Below are 26,515 nucleotides of genomic sequence, written 5' to 3' on the forward strand. Positions count from 1 at the left end.
AAGTGAATCCTAACGGCTCCTTTAATATTTTGGAATGGTGAAAGGACAAAGAAAAATACTTTCCGATTCTTTCAAGGATGGCCCGAGATATTTTAACTATTCAAGCTTCAACAATGGCATCAGAGAGCGCTTTAAGTCAAGCAAGACTTCAACTCGGTGATTATAGAGCATCTATGAGGGAGAGCTTGGAAAAATCAGTACTTTTCAGAGATTGGATCCGTTCGGGAAGAAGAAATTTTGGACTTGCTGAATCACAACCAGAGGTAGACGAAGCTTACGAAGAAATGCTAGTTGAACTTACGGAGGATGCTGCTTCGCCCAGAAGCGGCGATGACCAAGCTACTTTTTCGCCACCGCCAACAGAAATTCCTCGGACCTTGATGGATTTATGAAGTTTGTAAGAGATACCATGTAACTTGTATGAACAAAAATTAGTATGTATTATGTAACTTGTATTTTGGCACATCTTGATTAGTTTTTTTATTCTTCTCAATGGTGGTATTAGCACCTTGTTGTGCTCATTCCATAGGGGGAGGAAGACTAAGAAAGATATTGCCATATTTTTTTAATGCTATAATAAAATTATAACGTATTGCTTTGAATATCTCTTTACAATATTTTTATCTTTAAATTTGAATTAAAAAATTTAGGTCACATATAATTTATAAGGAATTGCCTTAGATATTTTTTATTACCATATTTTTTTCTCTAACTTCTATAAAAAAATTTAAAAAAATATCCGTTGGGCCCACTTAGCCCGTTTAAGCCCGGGTTTAAGCCCGGGACCGGCGCACTTAGCCCATTTAATCCCCGGACCGGCCCACTTGTCAGCTTTATTACACTTTGTTCTCCTTATCTGATTTGGCTGCTGCATAACGGGATGGGTTTGGGTAGTACATTTATGTCCCACAACCAAACATTTGTCACAATAAACAGGTTTTCAGTCGTAGGTTACAGAGTGTGGAAATTTCTTTCCATAAGGGTCCATAACCATGATTTCAGTGGGCAATTCTTTTGTAACATCAACTTCAATAAGCATTTGAGCATAGGATACTCGAGTCTGCTTAGTAGTACACTCATCAACAAAGACAAGGGTCTCTATTACACTAGCAATCCTGCTCAAAGAGCCAACTCCCCAGCACGACATAGGTAATTTAAGAAACTTTACCTATAGTGGCATAACAGTAGGGAATTCCTCTGTGAAATCAAAATCTGGAGTCCATGATTTTAGGATGATGGATTATTATCAATTGAGTAAGGACCAACACATAATATCTCTCGTGCATCTGCTGCAGACTGAAATTTAATGATATAATAGCCTTCATCATGATAGAACAGTTCAGGTTCAGTCACATGAGCCCAATGCAACTTGATGTATCGCCTCATTGCATTATACCCTGGGCCATCACCTATGATATATGCTAGCAGTGCACATCTCCATATGTTCTCTTCCTCTTCTACTTCTATCTTATCTAATTGAACCGTAGGTTGACCATCAATAATTTGTGGCGGAATATAGGATAGTGACATACCATTGGTGGCAAATCGATTCTTCTGAAACAGAGTTGTCCATGGGGCTTTAGGTCTAGTAGACTCATCAGCCACTACCACCTCTATCCCTGTTGATTTCTCCGCATTACCTTGGATATTTACTTGATTTTGAGCTTGATCTACCAGGTTTACCATTCCATTAACTGGCACTGATAGGGAAGATGCAAATTGACTACTTGTCACTGGGGTGTTCAGATCTAGCCTCTTTGAGATACCAGGGTTCAGCGATGAAGAGCCAATTTCACATGCAGTGCCTCCGATTGGAGCTGAATCTATAATGGGGACAGATGTTGGCGTAGTTATCTCTTGCGTCGATTTCTCCATCGGTGGTTGACTACGAGTTACCACCGACCTTACAAAGTTAGCTAAGGGTTGCTTCTTAGGTCGACCACGTCCTCTACCTCTCCCTTTCGCCATGGCTGACACAGGCGGCGTACGTTAATTCACGTGCGCCGGGAGCATGGTATATATACAATATAAACCATGTAATTTTATATCATGATTATTCCAGGGAGTACTTTCTTATTAAAATGATCAAAGATATATTATTACCATTGGTATACATAGTATTTCTCATTAAAATAGCATATTCTTAAAAAGATCACATAAGGTATATTCTTACGTTAATATTTATATACATTGCATTTCTAAAATTAAAAAAAAATTATACCAGATATGTGCTAATATATTACCTTAATACCATCATAACATATATTGAGTTATACTATGTATATTAATACATTAGTATACCTCTAAAAATGAATTATACCATGAATATATAATATTATACTTACATAAAAATATAATATAATTGAGTTATACCATGTATACTACCTTTTCTCCTATATTAATACAATAGTATAAACAGAATTCCTCTAAAAAGTTATACCAAATATATGTATAATGAATAACTGGATATGTAGTATTAGTTTCATAATGATTAAATGAGTGTAACAATTAAGAAATGTAATGAAAAATATGAGAACATAACTAAATCTCTAATTTAAAATAGGAGAGAGAGTGTGAAAAGACAAACACCCCATATTTTGTGCATTTTGGCTCTCATTAATTATGTACATAATCTCTATCTGCCATTAATGTAAAAAAATTTACCATTTATGAAATAAACAAAGAGTAGTATTATTTTCTTAAATATTTTTTTAAAAGTTATCAACCGTATATTTTATCCCATTTTAAACTTGAAGAATTAACCCAAATGGCCGCCTACCTAATCTTTTAAACTAAAAATAGCCTAAAGATGTATATTATATATATAATTCATGTATAATATATGTATAACTATGTCTAATCAATGTATAATGTATGCATACCGGCTAAAAAAAGTAAACATTACATCTGACCGGCTATTTACGTAACAATCCCTTTAAACTTTAAAGGCCCTTTAATTGATGAATTGGCCTAATAAAATCTATAGCCCAAGTGGGCAAGTTTTGGGTTGGGGCAGCACATTTTAACACTTCAAGCTAGTAATGAGTTTCAAAATTTAAAGGTAAAACTCCATGATAATCTAAATTTTTTACCTTCGAAATTTAAAACTGCATCATTTCAATTGTAGGGGCTGAAAAGTACTTTTAAATTTTTATCCATTAAAATGTATTTGAACGTGAACTTGGCTTTAAAAGAAAAGTGTGAAAGCTAAAGATTGTAAATGAAAACTAATATGTAATTTGGTCCGTAAGCATTTGGACAATATTTGGTTGAAGTTAAAAACAAAAATCTAAAATTGAGGTTGAAAAAGCATATTCAAAAATATTCACTGACTGCTGAGAAAAATAATAATTGAGAAAATAACTTACTTTCACCTAGTATTTGCAACAAACTATTTGAATATTACTATGATTAAATAACAAATTAACGTAAAAATACATACAAATTTAACCATAATAAGGCAATACATAATAAAACGCTACTATATAATTATTGGTTTGATATAAACAATATTTGAGTCGGACCTAAAGCCCGTTAGGATTGGCTTAAAAAAAAGTAAATTTTCAGCATAAATAGCTATTAAGCCAAAAAGCAATAAGTTGGGATTGTCCAGCTTATTGATTTAGGTTTGTTTTAAGCAGTTTTTAACTTATTTTAAATACTTTTTAACTTTGTCAATCGCTTAAAAAAATTAAAAAAACTTAGAAGCTGATTTGACCCGCTTAAAAGCCATCCAAATACAGGATCCTTCGAGTCCGACCCATTGAAAAAACGGGTCCGGATTCCGGGCTAAGGATCCAGCAGTAAACACAACACGCAGCTACCTTCTTCGCCGCTCGCTTCTTTGCTTCTCTTCTTCTTCTTCTTCTTCTTATGTGCGTACAGTTGCCAAAATTCAATACCCATCTCGGGTAACTACGCCGTCAGTTTCAGGAACCATTCGTTTCTCTTCAATACCCAAAACTCAATGCATGTTTTTCCTAATTTTTCTCTTTTACAGAATGATCCTTTATTATGTTAGAGCTTCAAAATCCAATCTTAAAGATTTCAACTTTCTCTTTTCTTCCCTCAAACGCTTAATCTTCTATTCATCTCATTTTCAATACCCATCTGACTTAACAATCACAAATATTAGAGCTAACAGTAATGATATTGGCAATATTAAGAGGAGTTATAATAACAATAATGGTGCTATGGCTGATAATCCCATTAAAAATTCAGACTTTAAGGAAATTTTCTTAAAGAAAATTGAAGAAAAGAGATGGGATTTTGATGAGGAATTTTGGGTTGTTCCAGATTGTTTTAATTCTTTGATTTATGATTCTGATTTGTTAGTGAAAACTCTTAGCTCAATTCGTCGTAGGCCGAATGTGGCGTTGAGATTATTCAAGTGGGCTGAAGGGCAAAAAGGGTTTAATTATTCAGAGTTTGTTTTTTGTACTATTCTTGATATTTTAATACAGAATGGTTGGCTTAAATCTGCTTATTGGGTGGTTGAAAGGGTGATTAGTTGTAATGTGCATAGAGTCGTCGATGTTTTGGTCGATGGGTATTTGAATTTGCAAGTTTCTGTTGAGATACTTAATCTTTTCTTGAGGGTTTACGCGAAGAACGCGAATGTGGAGCAGTGCTTGTTAGTTTTTGAAAAGATGTTGAGGAATGAGTTGTTGCCTGATGTGAAGAATTGTAATAGAATTTTAAGGAATTTGAGGGATAGGAATATGGTTGCGAAGGCAAGAGACGTGTATAGGATGATGGACAAAGTCGGGATAAAGCCGAGCATAGTTACTTATAATACGATGCTGGATTCGTTTTGTAGAGAAGGCGAAGTGCAACAGGCTGTGGATCTTTTATCGGAAATGCAGAGGAGGGAGTGTTATCCGAATGATGTTACGTACAATATCTTGATTAATGGGTTGTCGAAGAAAGGGGAGTTTAACTTGGCTAGAGGTTTAATTGGAGAGATGTTGAATAAAGGACTGGAGGTTTCGGCTTATACATATAACCCTTTAATTTATGGATACTGTGAGAAGGGAATGGTTGTTGAGGCATTGGGCCTTGGAGTGGAGATGGAGGTAAGAGGAGCTTCACCGACTCTGTCTACTTATAATACATTCATTTATGCGCTTTGCCAGCAGGGGCGAGCAAGTGAAGCAAGGCAGTGGTTTTCTGTCATGTTGAAGAAGAATTTGGTGCCGGACATAATGTCATACAACACTTTGATTTATGGATATTGTCGATTGGGGAAAACTGATGATGCCTTTTCATTATTACATGATTTAAGAAGTGGTGACATTTTTCCTACGGTAGTCACCTATAATACAATTATGGATGGACTCTGTGGAAAAGGTGAGTTAGAGGATGCTATGCAGCTGAAAGACGAAATGACGAGATGCGGTATCTCTCCTGATGTGTTTACTTACACGATTCTTGTTCATGGTTCCTGCAAGGCGGGAAATTTACCATTGGCAAAAGAACTATTTGATGAGATGTTACACAAGGGGTTGGAGCCGGACTCCGTTGCCTACACAACTCGAATAGCAGGTGAACTGCGGTTGGGTGACATGTTGAAGGCGTGCAAACTACAAGAGGAAATGTCGGTGAAGGGATTCCCACCAGATATAATAATCTACAATGTATTTGTTGATGGCATCGCTAAGCTGGGTAATCTAGAAGAAGCAACTGAGTTGTTACATAAGATGGTTGGCGACGGACTTATGCCTGACCATGTAACATATACCAGTGTAATTCATGCCTACCTCGAATTTGGGAACCTAAAGAAAGCCAGAGAGTTGTTTGATGAGATGATAAGCAAAGAGATATCTCCAACAGTTGTAACTTACACAGTGCTGATTCATGCGCATGCTGGTAAGGGGAGGCTTGAACTTGCACATATGTATTTTTCGGAGATGCAACAGAAGAGCATTCTGCCAAATGTGATTACCTACAATGCGCTGATAAATGGCCTTTGCAAATATAGAAGAATAAATGAGGCTTACAGTTACTTTGCTGAGATGAAAGCAAGAGGAATTGGCCCTAATAAATACACATACACCATTTTGATAAATGAGAACTGTGATTTGGGTAACTGGCAAGAGGTTTCGAGACTGTTCAAAGAGATGTTGGATATAAGGATCCAACCTGATTCTTTAACGTACAGTGCGATGTTGAAAAATCTCGGCAAAGATTGTAAATCACATGCCATGGAATACCTTGACTTCATAATTTTAGGTGATGAAGGCACTGCTGAAGCAAAGAGTTGAGCAATCCGTGAACGACCACTGGAATTCTTGAATGACTACCTTCAGTTCTTGAACTTTGATCCGAAGGTATAACACCGTGAGCTTCGTGCAGACACCTCTGTAATAGCTGCTGGTACGTGTCTGGTATATGCTATTCTGACCTCTAATTATTTTAATCACTGTTCTCCACCATGCATTTACTACTTTTATATCCTTTTATTAGGTGAAGCAGATAGAACCTGTCATGGTTCATTTTGATTTGGGCCTACTTCATATTTGGTGTAAGATTGCTGAACCTACTTTGCTTTTCTCTTCAAATTAATGCATGGATCTTTGAATAAAATTTTCATTCATATCTGTCTCTATCATCTAATAAGTGGCTCTTAATTTGCCCTTTCCTCGTTTTTGTTCCCTCTGTTTCCTTTCTCAAAATTTTATCGCAATTTTACTTGCATACAAGCCTAATAAGTAATAATCTGCTCCAACGTCATGGCTGAGTATCTGATCTAAACCTTTTTTCAAAGGAAATTAAGACCATGATGCTAGATATTGGAGGCAAAAATTTAATTTTTTGTTGTTGAATGTCACCTCCTATTTTTTTCTTTGCAGGGCAAACACAAAAGTCTATGCACATTTCCATATAACACAAAACTCAATTGCAGGTTAGTGGTATTTAATTTCAGTTGAGGGTCTCAAATGTTATCAAGTTTCCATTTTCTTGGGCTTTCCTTGCATTTATGTTCAGTTATTGGTCTGTCTTCCTGTGTAACGATTCTAATTTTTGGAAACACTAAAGATATATGGTAGACTTGCAAAAGTACTTACCACTCTCTCGTTAAATAGGACTGGGACGGGCTTATTAGCTTCAATCTACGTTGTTGCTGTCGGTTCTGTGCAGAAAGCCGGGATTGACATGTAAGATCTTGGTGCATTTGAGATACTTAAATTTTTTCAGTGAAATGCAACATCTTTTGACTTTTTTCAAGAGCGTCTTTCTATAATCTGTACTCATTGAGGCTTTTTATGCCTATTTCCAATATAAGCTGGCTGCAAGTATATGTGCTCCAAAAAGCTACATTAAGGAATGGAATGTGTTTTCTATGTTACAGAAGACAGTAGTCCAATAAGAGGCTGTGATATTCAGAGGGTTGTGGAACTGTGAATCTGAACGAAAATATGTTGGCTAGCCCTTTTACATTTGCAATTATATGATGATCTAATGACTTGATTTGATTGGTCCTGCCTTTTAAAATGAATAAATCTCTGGTTAGTCTTGCCCTCTACAAAATAGTTGTGGACTTTATGACTTTATTATCCCAGTTTTCTCCTTGGCAGTCTGTTTAAGGATGTGCGTGTACTGTTCCTTTCACGAACATGTAGTTTACCTTTGTTCGTTCCTTTACCTTTTGATGGCTGGGCATTGGGTTAACGCAATAAATATCTATGCATGTTGACATGTTTGAAGTGAGACTTACAAGTACCTCTTCCTGCATTTCGCTCTTGGTTTAAGGGATTTCTTCCTTCCAACTGCCCCTGTCCCACCCCAACCAACATGGACTCTCTGTCTTTGGAAACTGCATATGTACAAAAATAAAATTATACGATTAATACCATTTTATATTAATCGATTCAGAAATATCAAACAAATGTGACATAGTTTAGGTGATTAGGATATAGATTGGATGTGAACTCTATATCCAATCAGAAGTCGATCATTGTTTTATATGTAGAGATGAGAGGTGTCTCTTTTGATGTCTATCACACTGCATCTAATCCTTTTTTTTCGCTTTATGTAAAACCTAGCTATCTCATTTGATATGAGCTGTTTGATCATTGTTTTTCCGTACAGCAATCATGGTTTTATCCAAGCTGCTTAGAGGTATCAGGGAGAGATTTACGCCTTCTTCTGTGTCCTCTGAACCTGCAGAGATTCTTAAGAATGTGGTGACGTGCAAATTCTTGAAAAATTTGTGCTGGTACTTGTATAATTTTTTTCTTCATTTAATGAAATCTGAGAAACATATCCTGTATGCTTCTGTATTTAAGGTTAATTTCCTGCTTAGTTCCGCTATTAGGATTTACCTTTTTGTGGACTATCTGACCAGATATAAAAAAATTGTCAGGTCAGTGGCACGTGTTGCTCCGATCCCTGAATATTTCTACACAAATGTCAAAGCAGTAAAGCAAATAATGCAACATACTCTGGAAGTCGGGAGTGGTGGATAAATGATCGTTGAGGATAGTGCTATTCTGGTTGAATCTGCCATATCAAATTCAATCATTTAAAGCGTGGTAATAGTTACTTACCTGAGGCCTTTTAAAGTCTAAGTTGTGTCATAAAGTTTCACCCTTTTCATGTGGCATGTTTGTTGGTTTACATGCTTCCCACTGGTTGGTGCTATGCCTTTTTTTTTTTTGGTAAGTATGCCTGTTTTTATTTTATTCTTCTATTTTCCAAATGTTTCCTGTTGGCCAAACTAAACATGTGTCCACACAAACATTTACTGAGTTAAGTATTCCTGATTATTTAATCCCAATTTCAAAGGTGCGCCGATCTATCGTTGCATTAAACTTATGAGTCATGCAATAGAACTTTCGGAAATAGTGATAGAATGTAGACTTAGGGACACTACAAGTGCAATAGAGAACTAGTTTACATCTTTATGCATAGTAGATCTACGATGGGAGGTATATTTTCGTGAAGAATATTCATGAAAATTTATCACAAGAGGAAAGATCTATACATGTTCATTGACCTAGAAAAAGCATATGATAAAGCACCAAGAAAAATCTTTTGTTGGGTGCGGAAGAAGAAAGAAATTTATATTGGATATATAAATGTCATAAACGATATGTATGAAGGAGTAGTCACTAGTGTGAGAACAATAGTAGGGGATGCAAAGGAGTACCCGTAACAATTGGTTTACAATAGGTCTCGGTATTGAACTTTTACTTGTTACTCTAGTTGTGGATGGACTAGCTCGATGTTCTAGGAGAACTATATGAAAGATGAATGGTATGAAAGATGAAAATGTTACAGAGAATTAAAATAAGGTTGTTGAAAACTTGAAATATACAAGTGCTTCTAGAGTGTTTTTTTAAAAAATGATAACAGGTTTCATTGATATATAGATAAATCTCAGCGCGAAGATAGTGCTGAGAGAAAAGGTCCCTAGTTACAAGACTTCCAAAAACTAAGAGACTGATGAACAAAAACAAGTGGAGAAAAACAAGTCTTGTGGCATTTACAAGGACCCGATGAGATCAACTAGGGAATCTGCATCTTGTACTAAAGCTTCTTTACACCAAAAGTGAAATAAAGATATACAATTCATTTTAATCTTCTGTTCAGGATTTGCTGAGTCTTCAAAACATCTGGAGTTCCTTTCCAGCCAGATAGTCCACCAAATGCAGTGCTACTAGAGTGTTATTTGATAGAATGATACCTACAAAAGTGAGTCAAGTTCTATGTAACTGTTATAAGACCAGAAATGTTATATCGGAGTGAATGCTGGGTTCTAAAGTCCATCATATTCACAAGGTGAGTGTCATAGATATGCTAATACTAAGATGGATGTGAGGTTATACAAGATTAGATTAGATTAAAAATGACCATATTAGGTAGAAAGGAAAAATCTATATGGGCGATAACGATAAGGTAATATTGTAGTTGCATTTCTTCCTCTTTCTAAGGTGAGTGTTCTCTCTCTAGTGATTGATATAGGTGATTCCTGGAAATGGCCACCCAACATAGAGAGCCTCCAACCTTACCTAGGAGGGGAAGAACAGATACGTCATCATAAATGAATGCATAAATCATTAAACGAGTGTTAACCACATGTTTATGTATAATCTATGGTGAACTGGTATTTCTGTGGTTTATTTAATTGGCAAGTTGAGCACTTTGTGCACTGTGGATGTTCTGTACCTTTCTTGCATTCTTATAACGCCCTGTGCTCTAAAAGTATTTATGGGCTAGTTGAGAACACAGGCCTGACATCCACATTGTTTTTTGGGTAACAGATATCCTGACAATTATTTGACATGTGCTCTGCCTGAAATGCAGCGGTAAATGGTCAAATGCAAGTTTTGAGCTCACAGAACAATACGTGTTGCGGTGGGAGGTAGCAGGGACACAGTAAAATAGTCGAGGTGCACAAGTTGACCCGGATACCATTGTTATTCAAGATGAACGGAAAAAAAATAAATAAATAAAGAACTCGCCAAGAGCAATATATTTGAGAGCTGAGGCACTGTGATAAGGGCATCCATGTGCGATTCACTACAAGAATGTATACAAAATCTTGAATGGTGAAGATTGATAAGTTCATTCTTCTACTCAAACGGCATCACCATTTGATCTGCTATTCACTTAAAGGTACAGCCTTATCACCATTTGCAGACATTGATGTATTGCAAAGCAAAATTTGAATCTCAACATAATTCTGGACATTTGCAGCTTTAGCAATTTGTTTGGAGAAAGGCGGCAAGTGTTCTAATGAGAAAGGATGCATGTTTTTGAAGTTCTTCAAAGTAGAACTTTCTTATAGAACTTTCTTGTAGCCATGGAATTAGTCGAGGTCCGAGCAAGCTGGTCCAGGTAGGGGTAAGGTTTGCGTATGCACTACCCTCCCCAGACCCCACTTGTGGGATTACACTGGGTTTGTTGTTGTTGTTGCGCGCAAGCTGGTCCAGACACCACCATTATCCCAAAAAAAAAAAAAAAAGTAGAACTTTCTTGTATGTGTTTGTTAACTTCTTGTAATTGCATTTGTTTGTACTGTATTACTTAAAAGAGCTGAAGCTGATTTTCACCCCTCCTCACCTCAAAGAAACAGAAGTAGTTTTTTTTTCATGTTGTCTATATTGCTCATCGAAAGAAGATGCACATTCTTTTAGTTGATGTAGTGTCAATGAAACTTGTAAATATTTCCCATTATTGAGCAAATAAACAATCGATGAATTAAAATGCATTGTTTTTAATTACATGAATTATCTTTAATTTATAACTGCAAATTGTTCTCAAAGGCAATAAGTTTAAATAGAGGAGTTAACAAGGTAAACATTAATCATTAACTATGTCCTAAGTCATGCCAAATACACCAATTTAGTTTTATCGAATCTTAACTTGTGAAATACATTTGACAAGGATGCAACATATTCATTATGGGGATCTTTACAAAAATAGTCGGCCGGTTGATTTAAATAAAATATATACATATTATATGTGAATTATACATGCAAAATATATATATATATATATATATATATATATATATATATATATATATATATATATATATATATATATATATATATATATATATATATATGCCGACTATTGTTTTATTTTGAGTAAGCTGCTATTTAGATTAATTCTTCTATCTGTTCTCTCTTATGGCCAAAGCTTGGCATCCAAATAAATGGCTATCCTTTTCTTGTTTTGTGTGAACTACATTGTTCAAATTCTAAGTTAACAAATGGAAGAATATTTAGGAAATTGGAGCAAAGACAGAATTATTTAACTAGGGAATTCAGACCATTTAGGACTAAAATGCAAAATGAATATTATAAAACTAAACAATATATTCCACTGGTTATTTCAGTTCTATGAACGATAATCACATAATAATGTACGTCAAGTTAGAGACTAACCGTCAAATATTGCGCCGCCTTTTATTTTTTGGGGTTAAGGAGTAAGAAGAAATGAAAATAAAACATTTTCTTCTTTGGAGTTGGGAAGATATATTAAATACTTATGTATTTTGGGAAGATAAATTAAATACTTATGTATTTGTTAAAATGAGTCCTCATAGATTAGGATAATGTATTTATCCTTCACGTCTTAACATATCATAATTTTTTATTTTTTTTGTAAATTTGATTACTATATAATCATAACTTTAAGCTTTAAATATGTAAAATTATCTTATTGAGAAAATAAAAAGAATAAAATTTCCAAGATTTTCAATAATTCAAATAAATTTAATGTGATGTTTTCTTATTGCTTATAAATTTTCTTTTATTACATGATACATAAATTTATTGCATGTTCAAAAAGGAAGAAAAGTTTAAAAGGCTGAATTGAATAAGAATTAAAGGACACGTATACTCTTTTCCATAGTTTGAGTCTTTGAGTTTCTTTTTTTGTTTTTGTTTTAACCATTTGATATCCAAAATTCTGTAACTCGTCTAATTTGGATTCGTGTTGGGTAGGCTTACATACGGAATGAAGCGCTCCCTATCAACAAGTTCTTTATTCTTGAGGCGTAAAACCGAGACTTTCTAGTTAAGGGTGGAGGAATCCGAACCTTTTCACGCCCCTTGGTGGTCCAAATTTGAGCTTTACAACAACAACAGAAAAAACTCAGTGTAATCTCATAAATGGGGTCTTCGGAGCGTAGTGTGTACGCAGACCTTACTCCTACCTTATAAAAATAGAGAAGTTATTTCCGATAGATCAAATTTGAGCTTTGAGACACCAAAAAAGTGGTAAAACACTAGAAGTTAGCATTTGTATCCTAAATTGTACTTTTTCAATCTGTCGATTACTGCTAAGAAAATACTCATTAAAACTAATTAACATCAGCTAGACAACAACAGCTTAGAATCACTTAGAGATTCTCAAACTATACAACAAAGCTCCAATTTTCTTGCTAATGCTGATGATCAATTTCTTTTGTCAGCTCTTCTTGAATTTGCCTTATAAAATCTATGTCCAATCCCTCACTTTGGTTCTTCAAACCAAAGGGAATAACCCCACAAAATAATAAAAGTAAAGATAATTAAAGATGTGGTGTTCCCTTTTATCTGCTTCTACATCCCATTTTACGACTCCTTGGGGTGGGGCCCTTTCACATACTCTGTGTGAACGTGAGATGCTTCGTGTGACGGATTTTACACCCTTTCGGAGTACGGTCTTTCCTCGGACCATGTATAAACGTTATCTACTTTGTGCACCGAGCTACCTTTTTTTTACATCCCATCTTACCATAATTAAATGTTCAATCCCAAGTGAGAATCAAGAATCCAAAAATCCTATCAATGGTAATGCTGTGAAATTGGACATGTTAAAATCCAAGAATGGTCATGTGACAACAACTTGTGATGAAACTTTGTACATACCAATGTCACAAGTTAGGCAAAATATACCTTCAAAAAAGCAACTTGTGGATATTTATAGACAGGGATTAATTGTTGAAGGAGCATATAGACAGACAGTTGTTATAAGGTCTTATGAAGTTGGTCCTGATAAAACTGCTACAATTGAAAGCATCCTTAACTTACTTCAGGTGATCATCATTTTTTCTTCATTTCATTAATTTTAATGTTATTAATTGTTAAACTCGAACCACGAGGATAAATAGAGCGAAATGGATAGGTAGATTCATATAGCTAATCCCAACTTGTTCCCAACTTGTTTGGGATCAGAGGCGGACCTAGGTAGAGGGGTCACCGGCACCCGTAAAGTTCAGCAAAAATTTCATGTATACATGTATATGTCTTTAGAATATAGTGATATATTAATAGTGGGCACCCTATATACAAAACAGATTTTGGTTGAATAAAAAAGTGCACCCGCGATCTCTCAAATCCTGGGTCCGCCTCTGCTTGGGATTGAGGCATAGAAGTGTTGTATTAGTACTTTTGTTTAACTATCCGGTGTCCAGAACCTACTGGCCCGACTAATCCAAATTCGTGCCGTCTTTTTGCAGGAAACAGCATTGAATCATGTGTGGATGTCAGGACTACTTAGTGATGGATTTGGTGCTACACATGGGATGATGAAACACAACCTTATATGGGTGGTTTCAAGAATGCAACTTCAAGTGGACCATTATCCAATATGGTAAACATTAAGTACTCCTCTTATCAAACTTTTTAACCTAGTTTTTGATATTAAAAACTTTTGAAAAGTCTACTTTGTAAATGACTTGTACAACCAATTTGTTTAACAAAGTCTCACATTAGATAGCTAGTGATTTTGTTCGTATTAGTAAAGTTGGAGTTTACTAACTAGCATATATGATATTGAGGATTCATACGACCGATCTCAACTAACTTGGAATTAAAGCGTAGTTGTACTAGTAGTTGTTGTTGTAGTAGTAAAGTGGGAGTTTACTCAGTGCCACGAATTCTTGAATGTTAAGTTGGAAACTTTCGCAAGTTTCATGTAGCATGATCAATTCATTACACAAACAACTTTGCTAGGAATCTTGATTTCTATTGTAGTAAAGAAGATGGTATTAGGCCTAACAAAAAGATTGAAACAATTGAAACAGGGGTGAAGTAATAGAGATAGACACATGGGTTGGAGCATCAGGCAAAAATGGAATGAGAAGAGATTGGCAAATTAGAAGTCAAGCCACAGGCCTTGTATTTGCCAGGGCAACCAGGTTTAGCTTCCAATTTAATCTTTCAACAATCTCTTTTTTCTAAGTAAAGGGCAGTCTGGTGCACTAAGCTCCCGCTATGTATGGGGTTCGGGGAAGGGCCGGATCATAAGGGTCTATTGTACGCAGTCATACCCTTCATTTCTACAAGAAACTGTTTCCACGGCTCGAACTCGTGACCTCCTGGCCACATAGCAGCAATTTTACCAGTTACGCCAAGACTCCCCTCCCTCTTTTTTCTAAGTAAAACCAACATAATGTTATAACTTAGTTCTTGTGTGAAACACAGTACATGGGTGATGATGAACCAACAAACGAGGCGCCTTTCTAAGATGCCAGAAGAAGTGAGGGCTGAGATCTCACCTTGGTTTATCAATAAACAGGCAATCAAAGAAGAAAATCCTATTAAGATAGAGAAGTTGGATAATACTGCTAAATATGTCCTTTCCAATTTGAAGGTGATCATGCATTTTTTTCAAGATTTCAGCAATCTCGTCGATATGTCAAAGACTCATAGTTACTAATCGTTTGATCTTTTTTCAACTTTTTTTGCAGCCAAAGAGAAGTGATTTGGACATGAACCACCATGTAAATAATGTAAAATACGTTCGTTGGATGCTAGAGGTGAAATAAACATCTAACAACATGATTCTTGACGACAAAAAACATATACTACAATAATTTTTGGTTATGTTTTATGTGTTTTTGCAGGCTATTCCTGACCAATTTTTGGAGAGTTATCAGCTGTCTAGTATCATACTAGGATATAGGAGAGAATGTGGAAGCGCGGACGTTGTTCAATCCCTTTGTGAACCAGATGAAAAGGGACTTTTCGACGATGGATTTAATGATCAATACAAGAGAAGAATTAGTGTACTACATGGATTTTCATTTGGATCAGGAATTCTTGAGGCAAATGGATTGCTTGAGTCATTTAATCAAAGGCCATTTAGTTACACACATTTGCTTCAGATAAAGGAACAGATCAAGAATGAAGAAATTGTTAGAGGAAATACTAGTTGGAAGAGAAAGATATCTTCTATGCCATTTCCTGCATAATTTACAAGTATGATTAAAAGGGACATTTGAGTGAAGATAAAAATAAATATGGTAATTCTGAAGTAAAAGTCATAGGGGAGAATTGCAGCATAGTCTGAAGATTCAAATATCATGGATTTGCAAAAGCAGCATTTTTTAGGAAATAAGGATATTCTTAGATCAAAAGAAAAGGAAAAAGTAAACTTCTGTGCAGTGTATAGATCATAGAAAAGAATTAATACCAACAAATTATTGTTGAGTGAAAAAGTGTGTAATCATCTATATGATTATAGAAAAATCATTCTCAAATATGAGTTGGTTTGAAGAATATATATCTTTCCTCCCCTCTCCTATTGTCTCTCCCAAAAAAGCTCAGCAAATTATCATACATTTACTTTACTGATCTCATCTTTTACGAAATTGATCTTCTTTGACTGTAAAAGAATATTTGGAGCTCAGCATGTAGGCAAGCACAGGAAAAAGTTAGTTTTCCGATATATATTATTACAGTTATTGTCATGTGTCCACGAGGTCAGGGATTCGAGCCGTGGTAACAATCTCTGCATCCAATAGACCCTTGTGGTCCGACCCTTTCCCGGACCCCGCGCATAGTGAAAACTTAATGTGTCCTTTTATTCATATGAATCATCCATAACATTACTATACGTTTCCTATTTACAATGTGGTTAAAAACTCTTAACTAAATGAGTATTTTACATTGAGCCAACAAGAAATTTCATTAATAACTGACCATTTTGATCTTTATATCTCTCTCCCCAAGAAAAATACATAGTTAAAATGGATGGATCTTGCTTCTTCTTTTGCAATAACAAAAAGAAAAGAACTAAGAAAAGAACAGCTAAAAGACAAGTTAAATACATAGAATTCTTCCACTTAGACACAAGCAAACAGTAAGAATAACTTGTCAACTTCTGTATTTTAGATTAGAACATTTATATTCACAAGTCAACAAGAAGAAAAGTGGTTGCATGTACTTGTCACAATTTGTACCAGTAAAGCGTTATATATTGGCGACAGCCACTTTAAGTCTACTATTTAAAATATATTCATAATTTATAATATATTAAAAGATTAGCCAATTCGCCCGGACTTCAGGACTAAATATCCTGAAATCCAACTTGAAGAGAGAGTCATACTGAAAATACTTCAACACCCTGTATAAACGAAAAATTTTGCCTGCAAAATCGAGGCAGAAATATTGCAACTCAATCAACAAGACATCTACTGACCTTTAACCTATAACCTATTGAAAAGAATTGAGATTCACTACATGTTTAAACTGTAACATCTAACCTAAAAACCAAGCATATACAATTACAAGGTAATGGGTATTTACAACATGGTTGATTCTACCCAAAAGAACGCAAAGAATGATGAACTGCAAAGGTAAACTCAGTCGCGCTTTCTCCTCATTGTTCTATGTAAATGCCACGACCACGCAGCCAACGATATCACAAGGCCAGTACCGATACATGACCAGCAAATTGCCACCCACTTGGGCATTGAGTTCGGAAATAATCCTGAAAGAAGGGGATCAAGTGAAAAACAGATAAACTAAACCTTAATCCCAGGCAAGTAGGGGTCAGTTTTATGATTCATCACTGTTCATATCATCACTGTCCATGTCGCTCCATTTAAATGAAAAATACATGAACTAATAAAATACTCTCAAAATGAAAACTCAAAATGGCATACTTACCATGTCCAAACTTGATGCAGATTAGGAGCTCAACAATGCAGACAGCCAGAGAAAGCCAGCAAAATGCTCCCACCTTTTTCACCGGTTTTCTGAATATGATAGTAGTAAACGAGAAAGTGAGAAATAAGGAAAAAATGAAAGAGAGCTTATGGGAATAGTATATATTTTTCTTTATAATGCTAGTGGTAGGGCATACCTGTCCTGTAGGTAAGAATTATACTCGCGGATTGTCGGTAATGCAATTAACCACCAGAAAACCAACCTATACACTATCAGAGGGTTTCTCGGAGGAATCCAAAGACAGAACTTCAAGAAGAATGTGTTTAATTCTACGGTCAAGAATATAACACAGAGAGTAAGGACTTGAATAAATCGCCATGGACCTAAAAGGGGATGCCATTCATCTTTATCCCAATGTGCTGGAGTAAATTGGCCAAGTGTTCGCTTGACCTACAAAACAAAAAACAGAAATTGCGTTTCTTCAACACCAAAACCATAGTGCTTCCGATATAAACTGTACCGGACATGTATAACACAACGTCGCACATCTTTTGTTCCTCAAAACCCAAAACCAAGTATACAACCAACATAGCACTTAACCAGAAATACCTTGCCCATGATATTTGGCTGTCGGCTTATACCAACCCACTCATATGTTTTTCCATCAAAATACCGAACAGTACGCATTCCAGCCCATATACCTAGATAGGATATCAAAAAAGGTAAATTTAGTGCACAGCAATTCAGGAGAACGAAACAAAATTGTAGGACCATACTCGAAGTCTCAAACTTAAACCACAGATCAGTAATTATGCAGAAAATAGGGATTTAATGTTTTTATTATCGTGACTATTTGATGTAGTCCTTATTTAATAAAATATTATAATCATATTGATGCATGTCAAGCCTCAAAAACATCATGCATGAAGACCTATTATCTCAAGTAATCTCTATACACAGGCACAATTCCTTGCCATCTGCAGTAACACAATTGTTGATGAAATAGGATGCAAATTTAGGTCATTATCGAAATTTTCTTACGAAAGATCCAGGGAATGGGGGATTCACTCACAAAAACAAAAGGCATAAATTAATAACTTTCTCCTTCTCATGATTAATTCTTCTTCTAACAGTGGTCTTTATTTACTGTGCCTCAGCATATAGTAATTCACATCAGACCAAATTAAGAAAGCAAATTCAACAACACGTGATAAACTTCATCAATCTGGGAATGCTTTCAGAATTCAAATGAACAAGCACACTTAACAGGCAAAAGATTGCACATTTACCCCTTTGATTGACTACAAATGATCGGAATTTGAGAGACCAGCAAATGGAAACATCAGTGTACTAATCATAATATCCATAATCACATATTGGGGAAACCAAACACTCGTGAGATAAACAGTTGAGAATATGACATTAGCAGAGGCGGGGCCAGGATTTGAAGCTTATGAGTTCAGGATTCTAGTCGAGCTCTAAATTAACAATTTGTACATGTTCAATGGATTTTTTAAGACAAATACAGAGTTTGGATCAAATCTACTGGGTTCGGCCATATCCATCACTCGTATTCTAGCTCCGCCCCTAGACATCAGTTTACCTAAGCATGTCAAGAATGCAAATTTTACAAAAGCCCAAGACAAATGGCTTCAGGATTCTCACCGAACCAGTTGCAGATCAATATGTCAAGAATAATGCTGTCCCACCAGCATTCATTGAAGTTTGGTAACATGTGGCGGAAGGTAAGCTGAAAACATAAAGACTAATGAGGATGGAAAATATTGAACCACTTCCCTATTTGTCATTGGAAAACGAAAAGCTGGAAACCATTCAAAAGGATCTGAGAAAGGTTCTGACCTCCATCAACTCGAATCCAATGGATAGAACCCACAAAAGAGGTTGGTTACGAATCATGATGGCCTTTCCCCACCACCCTATGATATGAGCCAAAACAAACTCATCAAACAGTGTGTCCTACAGAGCAAATGTGCCAATCAGAGAAGCTGCAAATACAAGGTTTTGAAAAAAACAAATTGAAAAAAGAAAAGGTAAAAGGATTGTGAAAGAAGATATCATACATAAAGATTCTTAAACCTGTTTGCGGGATTTTCAGGTACATATATTCTGCAATCAGCACCATAGGATCTTTCAGGAAGCTCTGCACAGTAAGTTATAATATGTCAAAGCTGTAAATTCACATGGCAAAGGAGATAAACAACACGGATTTTATAATGAACTGATTCAGTCAAAATGCTATGATGAACAAGCAAAATTCTTACCAATACCAAGATCAGGATGCAGATATCTCATAAATTGCCGAGCATCATCCCGCTTCTGAGGAAAAGACAACAAAGTATTCATATCTCACAGCAACAATTGAATGGCTGGATTTACATCGGAAAGGAAACTGAGAGCTAAGAAACAAAAACCATTTAATTATCTCATTCCTTCATACAATTAGGAACAATAGTTTCTGCTAGCCAACCCACCTGAAAAAGCAAAAACGTCAAAGCAACAAGGTAAATGACAGCCATTCCGTGAACCAGGCGCCAAATGGCAGGATGTGGCCTAATGAGCACCCTGTAAAGAAAGAACATCAAAGAGAACTATGGTAAAAGACTATAGCTCATAAATTGCACTTAATTGATTAACAATACAAATTAATTGATAAACCAAAGAGGAGTTAAAAGAAACTCCAACTTCTAGCACTTCCACAAGACCACAACCAAAAGTGAACATCATACCTTCTTTTTATTCAAGAAGTGGTAAAGTAGAAGTGGAGAGAACACTCGATAAATAAGATATACAAAGAATAAATGCAGACATGCAGTCATGTCTTAGTAATTCTTTTAGGTGAATCATTTCACCAATCACATTTTAACAACTGTCACCCCAAAAAAAAACGGAGAGAGAGAGAGGTGTAGCAACAACTCACGTCGAGGGGGCTTGGAGCAGAGAGTAAGCAAGGTACACTGCAATCATTGCCCAAACACCCCTAAAAGAGGCACAAAACGACTTTTACTTTCTCGTGAAAATTATGAAAGAATATAAACAGAAATGTCATGTTATAAGGTGCACACCTTTTCACAGATGTCACAAGATCACCAGAAGGAGTGCTTTGTGGATTAAGAGCTCCACTTGCCCAGCTGCAATCATGATGGCATAAGCAAGTAAAAAAAATGATATTGGCTTTAGAAAAAAATAGGAAAACTTCATAATAGAAAGCAAAAAAGAAAGGAACCAATAATTAGTAAGGCATCCTATTTATCAGATGCTTTTGTCGACCACAATTGTAAACTTCTTTTTTTTTTTTTGATGAAGTAAGAAGGTCCACCACAATCGTAAACTTAGTAAGACCTCAGATACGACAGAGCGAAACTTTTCAACTATGTATGCCACTGGCCGCAGAAAATAGGAAGAAGCTTGGTAATGTTCGAGCAAAGTTACAGAAAGGATTAACAATCAGTAAATGAGTAAGGAAGAGATCATACAGAACATTGCAAGTGCTTTTCTCTACCAAACCCTTGAGCTCAACAAGAGCTCAAATACATTAGGAAAGACGACTATGAAAGAGGCACATACAGAAAGGGAAAAAAACACGTCTTCACTAATCTTAAGTAATTCTGAATACTGTTGCTAAATCCAAGAGGAGATTATGATAGAAGAGCTCCGAATAGCATCTTGGTAAATTTTATACTCAATGTTTCTTTTGTGGATAATCACATTATTAATCGGAAATTTTGTATCTGCCAAAACCGTACATACAGAAAATCTCCACAAGATCATCTTGACAGTGTGCAACCTTCTAACTGTCATAAGTGTTTTCCCCCCTCAAAGGGGTTCTGAGGAGCGGGAATTACTATTGTTTTAGTTTTTTTTCCCCATCATTTCTTTAATTTTCACTCATACAAAAGTTCAAGATTTAGAAGAGCCAATTATGTTGAATCTAAAGTAATTGCTCCTTTCAATGAGAAACTATATGGAGCTCCAAATGCAGGATCCCATATAATATACATGTGTAAGATTTTCTAATCCACTTTCTCCCTACAAGTTATAATTTGTTTGAGATAAGGAAATGCAGTAATCTAGAGCTTCCTTTTGTAATCCTACACCATACCAAAACAAGTAAATAAAGAATCAGACAATACCAATATTTATGATACAGAATACAGTATAAAGATTCAAAGATTAGTTTACCTTATCAAAAAAAAAATAAAGTGTGCAGATTCAAAGAAACATGAGAATGTGACATGAGAAAATAGAATTCCTTCCATAAATTTCCTCAGTCCAAAAAAAGTTGTCAAGAAAAATTATAACCGTTAACCGCAATAATTTCACCTATGCTTATGGAGTCTATAGTCTATACATCAACAAACTTACATGAGTAAACATGCACCAATAAGCAACAACGTAATAGTACGAGGTTTGTACGCCCAAGCAGTCCATGGATCTAGCTCATCATCAATATTCAATGTGCTAAGACCGCCATTTTGTAAGGTAACATAATTCTTTTTGTTACTCTTTCTATGCCCATTAGGCTCCATACGCCTAGTTTGCCAGAATTCAACTCCTTAAGCCTTTTCACTGCACAAAAAAGATAAATGGGACTATGATTACCAGTTCATATAGTGATTCTAGTTGTGAAAAATAAGGAGTACATTTTTAAAAATCGATTGAACATCATGAAGGATGCTACTTATTTGCCTCAAGCTAGTATAGAACAAACAAATGACAATAGATTTTATCAAAGGTACCTTGTCAAATACTACAAACTTATGAAAACTAAATCATTATTGCAAATCCTAGAAAAGTAAGCAAGACTTCCTTCCGCAACAGGAGAATAAAGAAGATGGAAAGTGAAGGAAAAGCAAATACAATCTTTTTATTGAGAATGGTAAACTAAAAGCAAACCCAATCTAAAAGAAAATTTGCAAGTAAAGATAGGAATCCTATACAATAACTAAAGGATATACAAGAAAGTCTGTCACCTTCACCCCAAATAAAATGGAAATTACCAACAATAATCCATTGTATTTCGGACTTTAGCTCTCTATTTGTATCAAAACTGACCTTAAAGATATAGAAGCATACAGAAACAAAAAGCAACTTCAAAATTAAAAATAAAATTTATATCTCAGTAAATGAGTGTGATTGATGGGAGCCTTGGCATAACTGGTAAAGTTGCTGCCATGTGACCAGTTGGTCACAGGTTCAAGCCGTGAAAACAGCCTCTTGCAGAAATGCAGGGTAAGGCTGCGTAGGATAGATGGTCTGGCCCTTCCCCGGACCCCGCACATAGCGGTAGCTTAGTGCATCGGACTGCCCTTGCCTATATGAGTGTGATTATATTCAGCTTCTATGTATATAGCATAAAAACCTATCTTCAGCAAAATGATAAGTTCCTAAATTTTAGAATCTAGTAATCCTAATTCAGTTTAGAATCTTTTCTAATTCATCAACACAATATATCCTAGATACTAAAATAACACTTTTCTTGGCGAGTTTAGAGTTGACCGTTAGAACAACAATAAGAACAATTCACACAACTACCCACCAGCAAATTACAGTAGTAACTTCTAAATCATATTTACCAATTAACCAAAAATCAGTTCTTTACTAATACCACAAAGAGTTAACTATTCAATCATAAACCCACCTAAATCACACAAATCCAATACCCAAAAACAGAAACGGAAGGAGTGTAACTATCAAATGAAAATCAAACAATAAGGGCATTCAAAAAAAATTCCAAATTGTAACGTACATAGTGCATGCCAATCACAAATTCCTTCAAAAATGCAAAAAACTATTAATTTATATATAATACTTATTACGTAAACGCTACAGTAAGAAAAAAACCCAGTTTTTAGTTACAGTAATATACTCAGTTAGCTATATAATACATTCATATATACATACATAAATCTATTTATGGAAAAAGTATAACTAAAAAGTATGGACAGAGAGAAACTTACGTAGAGAAGACAAAAATAAACTAAAAAAAGAAAAGCTGACAAATAACAGACTGAGAGGGTAAATATTGGCCGTTGGATCAAAGAAAGGGGAAATGTTTTTGAAAAATGGAGAAATGGGTTTTGTAGTTAATTAACTGTTTAACTAAAATGAATCAAATTTATTGAGATTGTAATGAATCAAAAGGCAAAAAGATTGATTTTTAAAAGAAAAAAGCAAACTTTTTTTTTCTTCTTTTTGAGAGGAAAAAAGGTGGAAAGGAGAAAGGTGACTGAAGTTCTCTGGCAGTAAACAGCGGCGAAAGGCGGTGATTTTAGAGAGAGAAAGAGAAGAAGGAGAAAATAGAGAGAGAAAGTGCGTTTTTTTTTTTTGGGTCAAACATAGATTTGGTTTGAAGATTATAAGGAGTATTTATTATGGATTTTAAGTTATATATAGTGATACTTGACAGAGCAGATAAGATTTCTCGTTATTAATTAAATATTTGGATTTAAACTTTAAAATTAGAAAAAATCTTAGTAAAGAGTATTTTTCGTTCTAATGGATGTTGCGCAGTTCGAATTTGAATTAGTGGAACATTAAGACGAATACCAAACCTCAAGTGAAAAATCAAGAAACATTAAAATGATTCTTTTTGAATTAATCGGAACTTCAAAGAAATAGGAAATTAATAAAAAGTTATAAGCATAACAATAGCTAAAAAATTCTTTTTAATTATTAGTGAATTGTATTTGCGATTTTTATATAGTTAGTGAATATAGTAGTTAAACTTATTTATTATTGTTTCTTTAAGGTATAATATTTTTAGGAAAATAATAGGTCGGGAGAAATAAAGAAAAAAATGGCAGCATGATACACAAAGTATTTTACGTTTACGTAGAATTCGTGTCATATATAATTTGAAAAATGACCGCATCCAAAGGGATTTGATGTAAGCAGTCTACCCTGACGTAGACGGGTTGGAGGAATTTGATGTAAATTAAAGATTTTGCTAAAGTGCCCTTTTTGAATATTCTCTTATTTAAGAGTTATAGGATTATGTATGTACTTCAGGTATATGCTCTACTGTTTGGTACCTGTACTGTGCTTTGAAATGACGAAAGTACCCTTTGCCTAGGGACAATAATTTTTGGTAACGTTTGTCTTCTGCTTCTCTAATTATAGTGTACTATTTGATATAGATTTTATCAAGAAAAAATGATTTCTTAAGTATTTACCATTAACTAAGAGGAGAATTTTTTTTGTCAAATGTCTCTATCACTATTTCAGCAATTGAGGGGATTTTGATAAAATTAATGAATAACGCGAATTCATTATATGCATAAAATAAATTACTTGTATTATTTACGCTATTGTAATTACTCAACTGAAGACATCAAGTTACTATTATTTGTATCTAAAATCGTGTAAGAGAGATGAACTTAATTTTTTCTTTAATTAGCACGATATTTAGTTTAATATTTCTTTTTATAGTATGAAAAAAATGCTAGACAATTTCTTTTAACACTATGTAAGCTCATATTGTATAAGAATAGTAAACTTATTTTTTCCTCACCTTTTTCTTCTTGAAGTACTTTTGAACTAGAAATAGTGTTTAATCTAAAAAATATTTAACCTTTTATATATGGATTACACAAATAATTTTGAAGAAATTAAGAATGCTTTACATTACAAGTTATTTGAGTGTGTTTAGTAGTAAATAAAGTTGACTAATCTACAAATTTTGAAAAGTTTCAAATAGGAGAAAGGAAAGAAGAGTAGGTATTTGCTTTAATAGAAAGAGGAGGAAGAAAAGGGAACATGAATTTGTGTTGCTTTTTAAACATGATATCTATCATTTTGGAATATTCTTGGAGATCGAATATAATTTTTGTGTGAATAAAATATCTAAAATTAAATAACCATGATATTATCCCAAATTGACTTTGATTGAGATGATAAAAAAAGGGAAGCAAAATAATTTTTCTTCTTTTTGTAAAAGGAAAAAGTACATACATATGGAAAAAAGAAGTTCATTAATCTATTGAACTCTGATTTCCCCATAAAATTATATAAGGTTTTTTATTTAAGAGAAAAAGATAACATGAAATAGTAAAGTCTTCTTGCCTTCTAATGAAAAATGAAATTAAAAAAAAAATGAGGTTTGTCCCTTTTATATATCAAAAACTAAACACCACCTATGATTGAAAATGAAGCAATTAAATTTTAAATTATCCCCAAAAACAATTCGCTCATTACTTGTTTTAAATATTCGATTTTTTTCAATTCACACTCAAATCTTTCAAAAATAGTAATTAAACTTAATTCTAAAAGGTTTCTCCATTTGAAATCCAATTTTTGCTATTACTTTATTTTTTTCTTCTTTAATAGTATAATAATATATCTCTTTTTCTTCCTTCTTATTGCCGGGGAAGAAAAGATATATTCTTTAAAAGTGAGTGCTAAAATGGGGGGAAAGACCAATTTATGGATATATATAAATAGGGGAAAGTTGGTAATTTTGACTTAAAATAGGGGGGCAAAAACAAATATAGGGGAGTAGGCATACTACTACTAGGCTTATAACCATTAAATTGCAATGGGGCCCAAAATTCCATTTATTTGAACTATTAAAGCCCTTTAACATCTGTAAAAGTACAAAACAACCACTTCTATTTGGTACAATTAAAATTAAAAAAGTGAGAGATTCCAAACAGAAAGAGACAATTTATTATTCGTCAACTCTTAGCTCAAGTGCTTACCATCTTTATCTTTTCATGCCCATTTTCTTATTCTTTCCTTTTTTTTTTTCTTTTTTTTTTATAATCTTGATCCGAGTAAGCTTGCGTGCAACTCAATTTTACGAAATGCATGTAATCTTCCGTCAATATAAGTTTTGGATAACTTTATTCACCAAAACTTAAACAAATAATTAGACATACTTTCTTTTGATTAAAAGTTATTATTCTTTTGTTAAGAAAAACTAATGAATTTGGAGTACGAGTACCCAAATAATTGGTATTTCAACATTAAAAATAACATTTACATAGTAAAAAGCTTGATAAAATGTACTATAGATTGCATTTTTTTATAATTAAAATATTTAATATGCAAAATTTATGAATAAAGAAAAGATTATTTGACTCTCCAAATAAAAATAGTATCAT

The 26,515-nt window shown here is 34.3% G+C and overlaps 3 protein-coding genes across 9 annotated transcripts; 2 read left to right on the forward strand and 1 right to left on the reverse strand.

The window, feature by feature from the left end:
• The first annotated feature begins 3,765 nt into the window (after window positions 1-3,765).
• On the forward strand, window positions 3,766-11,228 carry LOC104113660 (pentatricopeptide repeat-containing protein At1g22960, mitochondrial). 5 transcript variants are annotated; one of them, XM_009623896.4, is made up of 8 exons: window positions 3,766-6,375; window positions 6,466-6,523; window positions 6,852-6,904; window positions 7,086-7,157; window positions 8,092-8,218; window positions 8,366-8,534; window positions 10,266-10,620; window positions 10,702-11,228. In XM_009623896.4, exon 1 carries the CDS (start codon window positions 3,972-3,974, stop codon window positions 6,261-6,263), a length of 2,292 nt encoding a protein of 763 aa, XP_009622191.1. In that variant the 5' UTR covers window positions 3,766-3,971; the 3' UTR covers window positions 6,264-6,375; window positions 6,466-6,523; window positions 6,852-6,904; window positions 7,086-7,157; window positions 8,092-8,218; window positions 8,366-8,534; window positions 10,266-10,620; window positions 10,702-11,228. The 5 variants fall into 5 exon arrangements, with proteins under 5 accessions (XP_009622191.1, XP_009622189.1, XP_009622192.1 ...); XM_009623894.4 differs by having other exon boundaries at window positions 10,309-10,620; XM_009623897.4 differs by lacking the exon at window positions 8,092-8,218 and having other exon boundaries at window positions 10,309-10,620.
• Window positions 11,229-12,999: 1,771 nt separating this feature from the next.
• On the forward strand, window positions 13,000-16,021 carry LOC104113664 (palmitoyl-acyl carrier protein thioesterase, chloroplastic-like). The gene is made up of 6 exons (XM_009623904.4): window positions 13,000-13,534; window positions 13,958-14,091; window positions 14,525-14,638; window positions 14,925-15,093; window positions 15,191-15,259; window positions 15,347-16,021. Exons 1-6 carry the CDS (start codon window positions 13,034-13,036, stop codon window positions 15,692-15,694), a joined length of 1,335 nt encoding a protein of 444 aa, XP_009622199.4. The 5' UTR covers window positions 13,000-13,033; the 3' UTR covers window positions 15,695-16,021.
• Window positions 16,022-16,827: 806 nt separating this feature from the next.
• On the reverse strand, window positions 16,828-23,760 carry LOC104113662 (CDP-diacylglycerol--serine O-phosphatidyltransferase 1-like). Of its 3 annotated transcripts, none has more exons than XM_009623901.4 (13): window positions 23,372-23,760; window positions 21,777-21,980; window positions 20,477-20,542; window positions 20,332-20,391; window positions 19,886-19,976; window positions 19,676-19,730; window positions 19,475-19,554; window positions 19,254-19,370; window positions 19,059-19,143; window positions 18,003-18,094; window positions 17,590-17,843; window positions 17,394-17,482; window positions 16,828-17,214 (listed from the first exon to the last, which is right to left on the reverse strand). In XM_009623901.4, exons 2-13 carry the CDS (start codon window positions 21,938-21,940, stop codon window positions 17,087-17,089), a joined length of 1,281 nt encoding a protein of 426 aa, XP_009622196.1. In that variant the 5' UTR covers window positions 21,941-21,980; window positions 23,372-23,760; the 3' UTR covers window positions 16,828-17,086. The 3 variants fall into 3 exon arrangements, with proteins under 3 accessions (XP_009622196.1, XP_009622197.1, XP_070043375.1); XM_009623902.4 differs by lacking the exon at window positions 23,372-23,760 and adding an exon at window positions 23,161-23,301; XM_070187274.1 differs by lacking the exon at window positions 23,372-23,760 and having other exon boundaries at window positions 21,777-23,153.
• Between the last annotated feature and the right edge of the window lie 2,755 nt (window positions 23,761-26,515).

Source organism: Nicotiana tomentosiformis, chromosome 10, assembly GCF_000390325.3.
Source record: "Nicotiana tomentosiformis chromosome 10, ASM39032v3, whole genome shotgun sequence".
Classification (NCBI taxonomy): domain Eukaryota; kingdom Viridiplantae; phylum Streptophyta; class Magnoliopsida; order Solanales; family Solanaceae; genus Nicotiana; species Nicotiana tomentosiformis.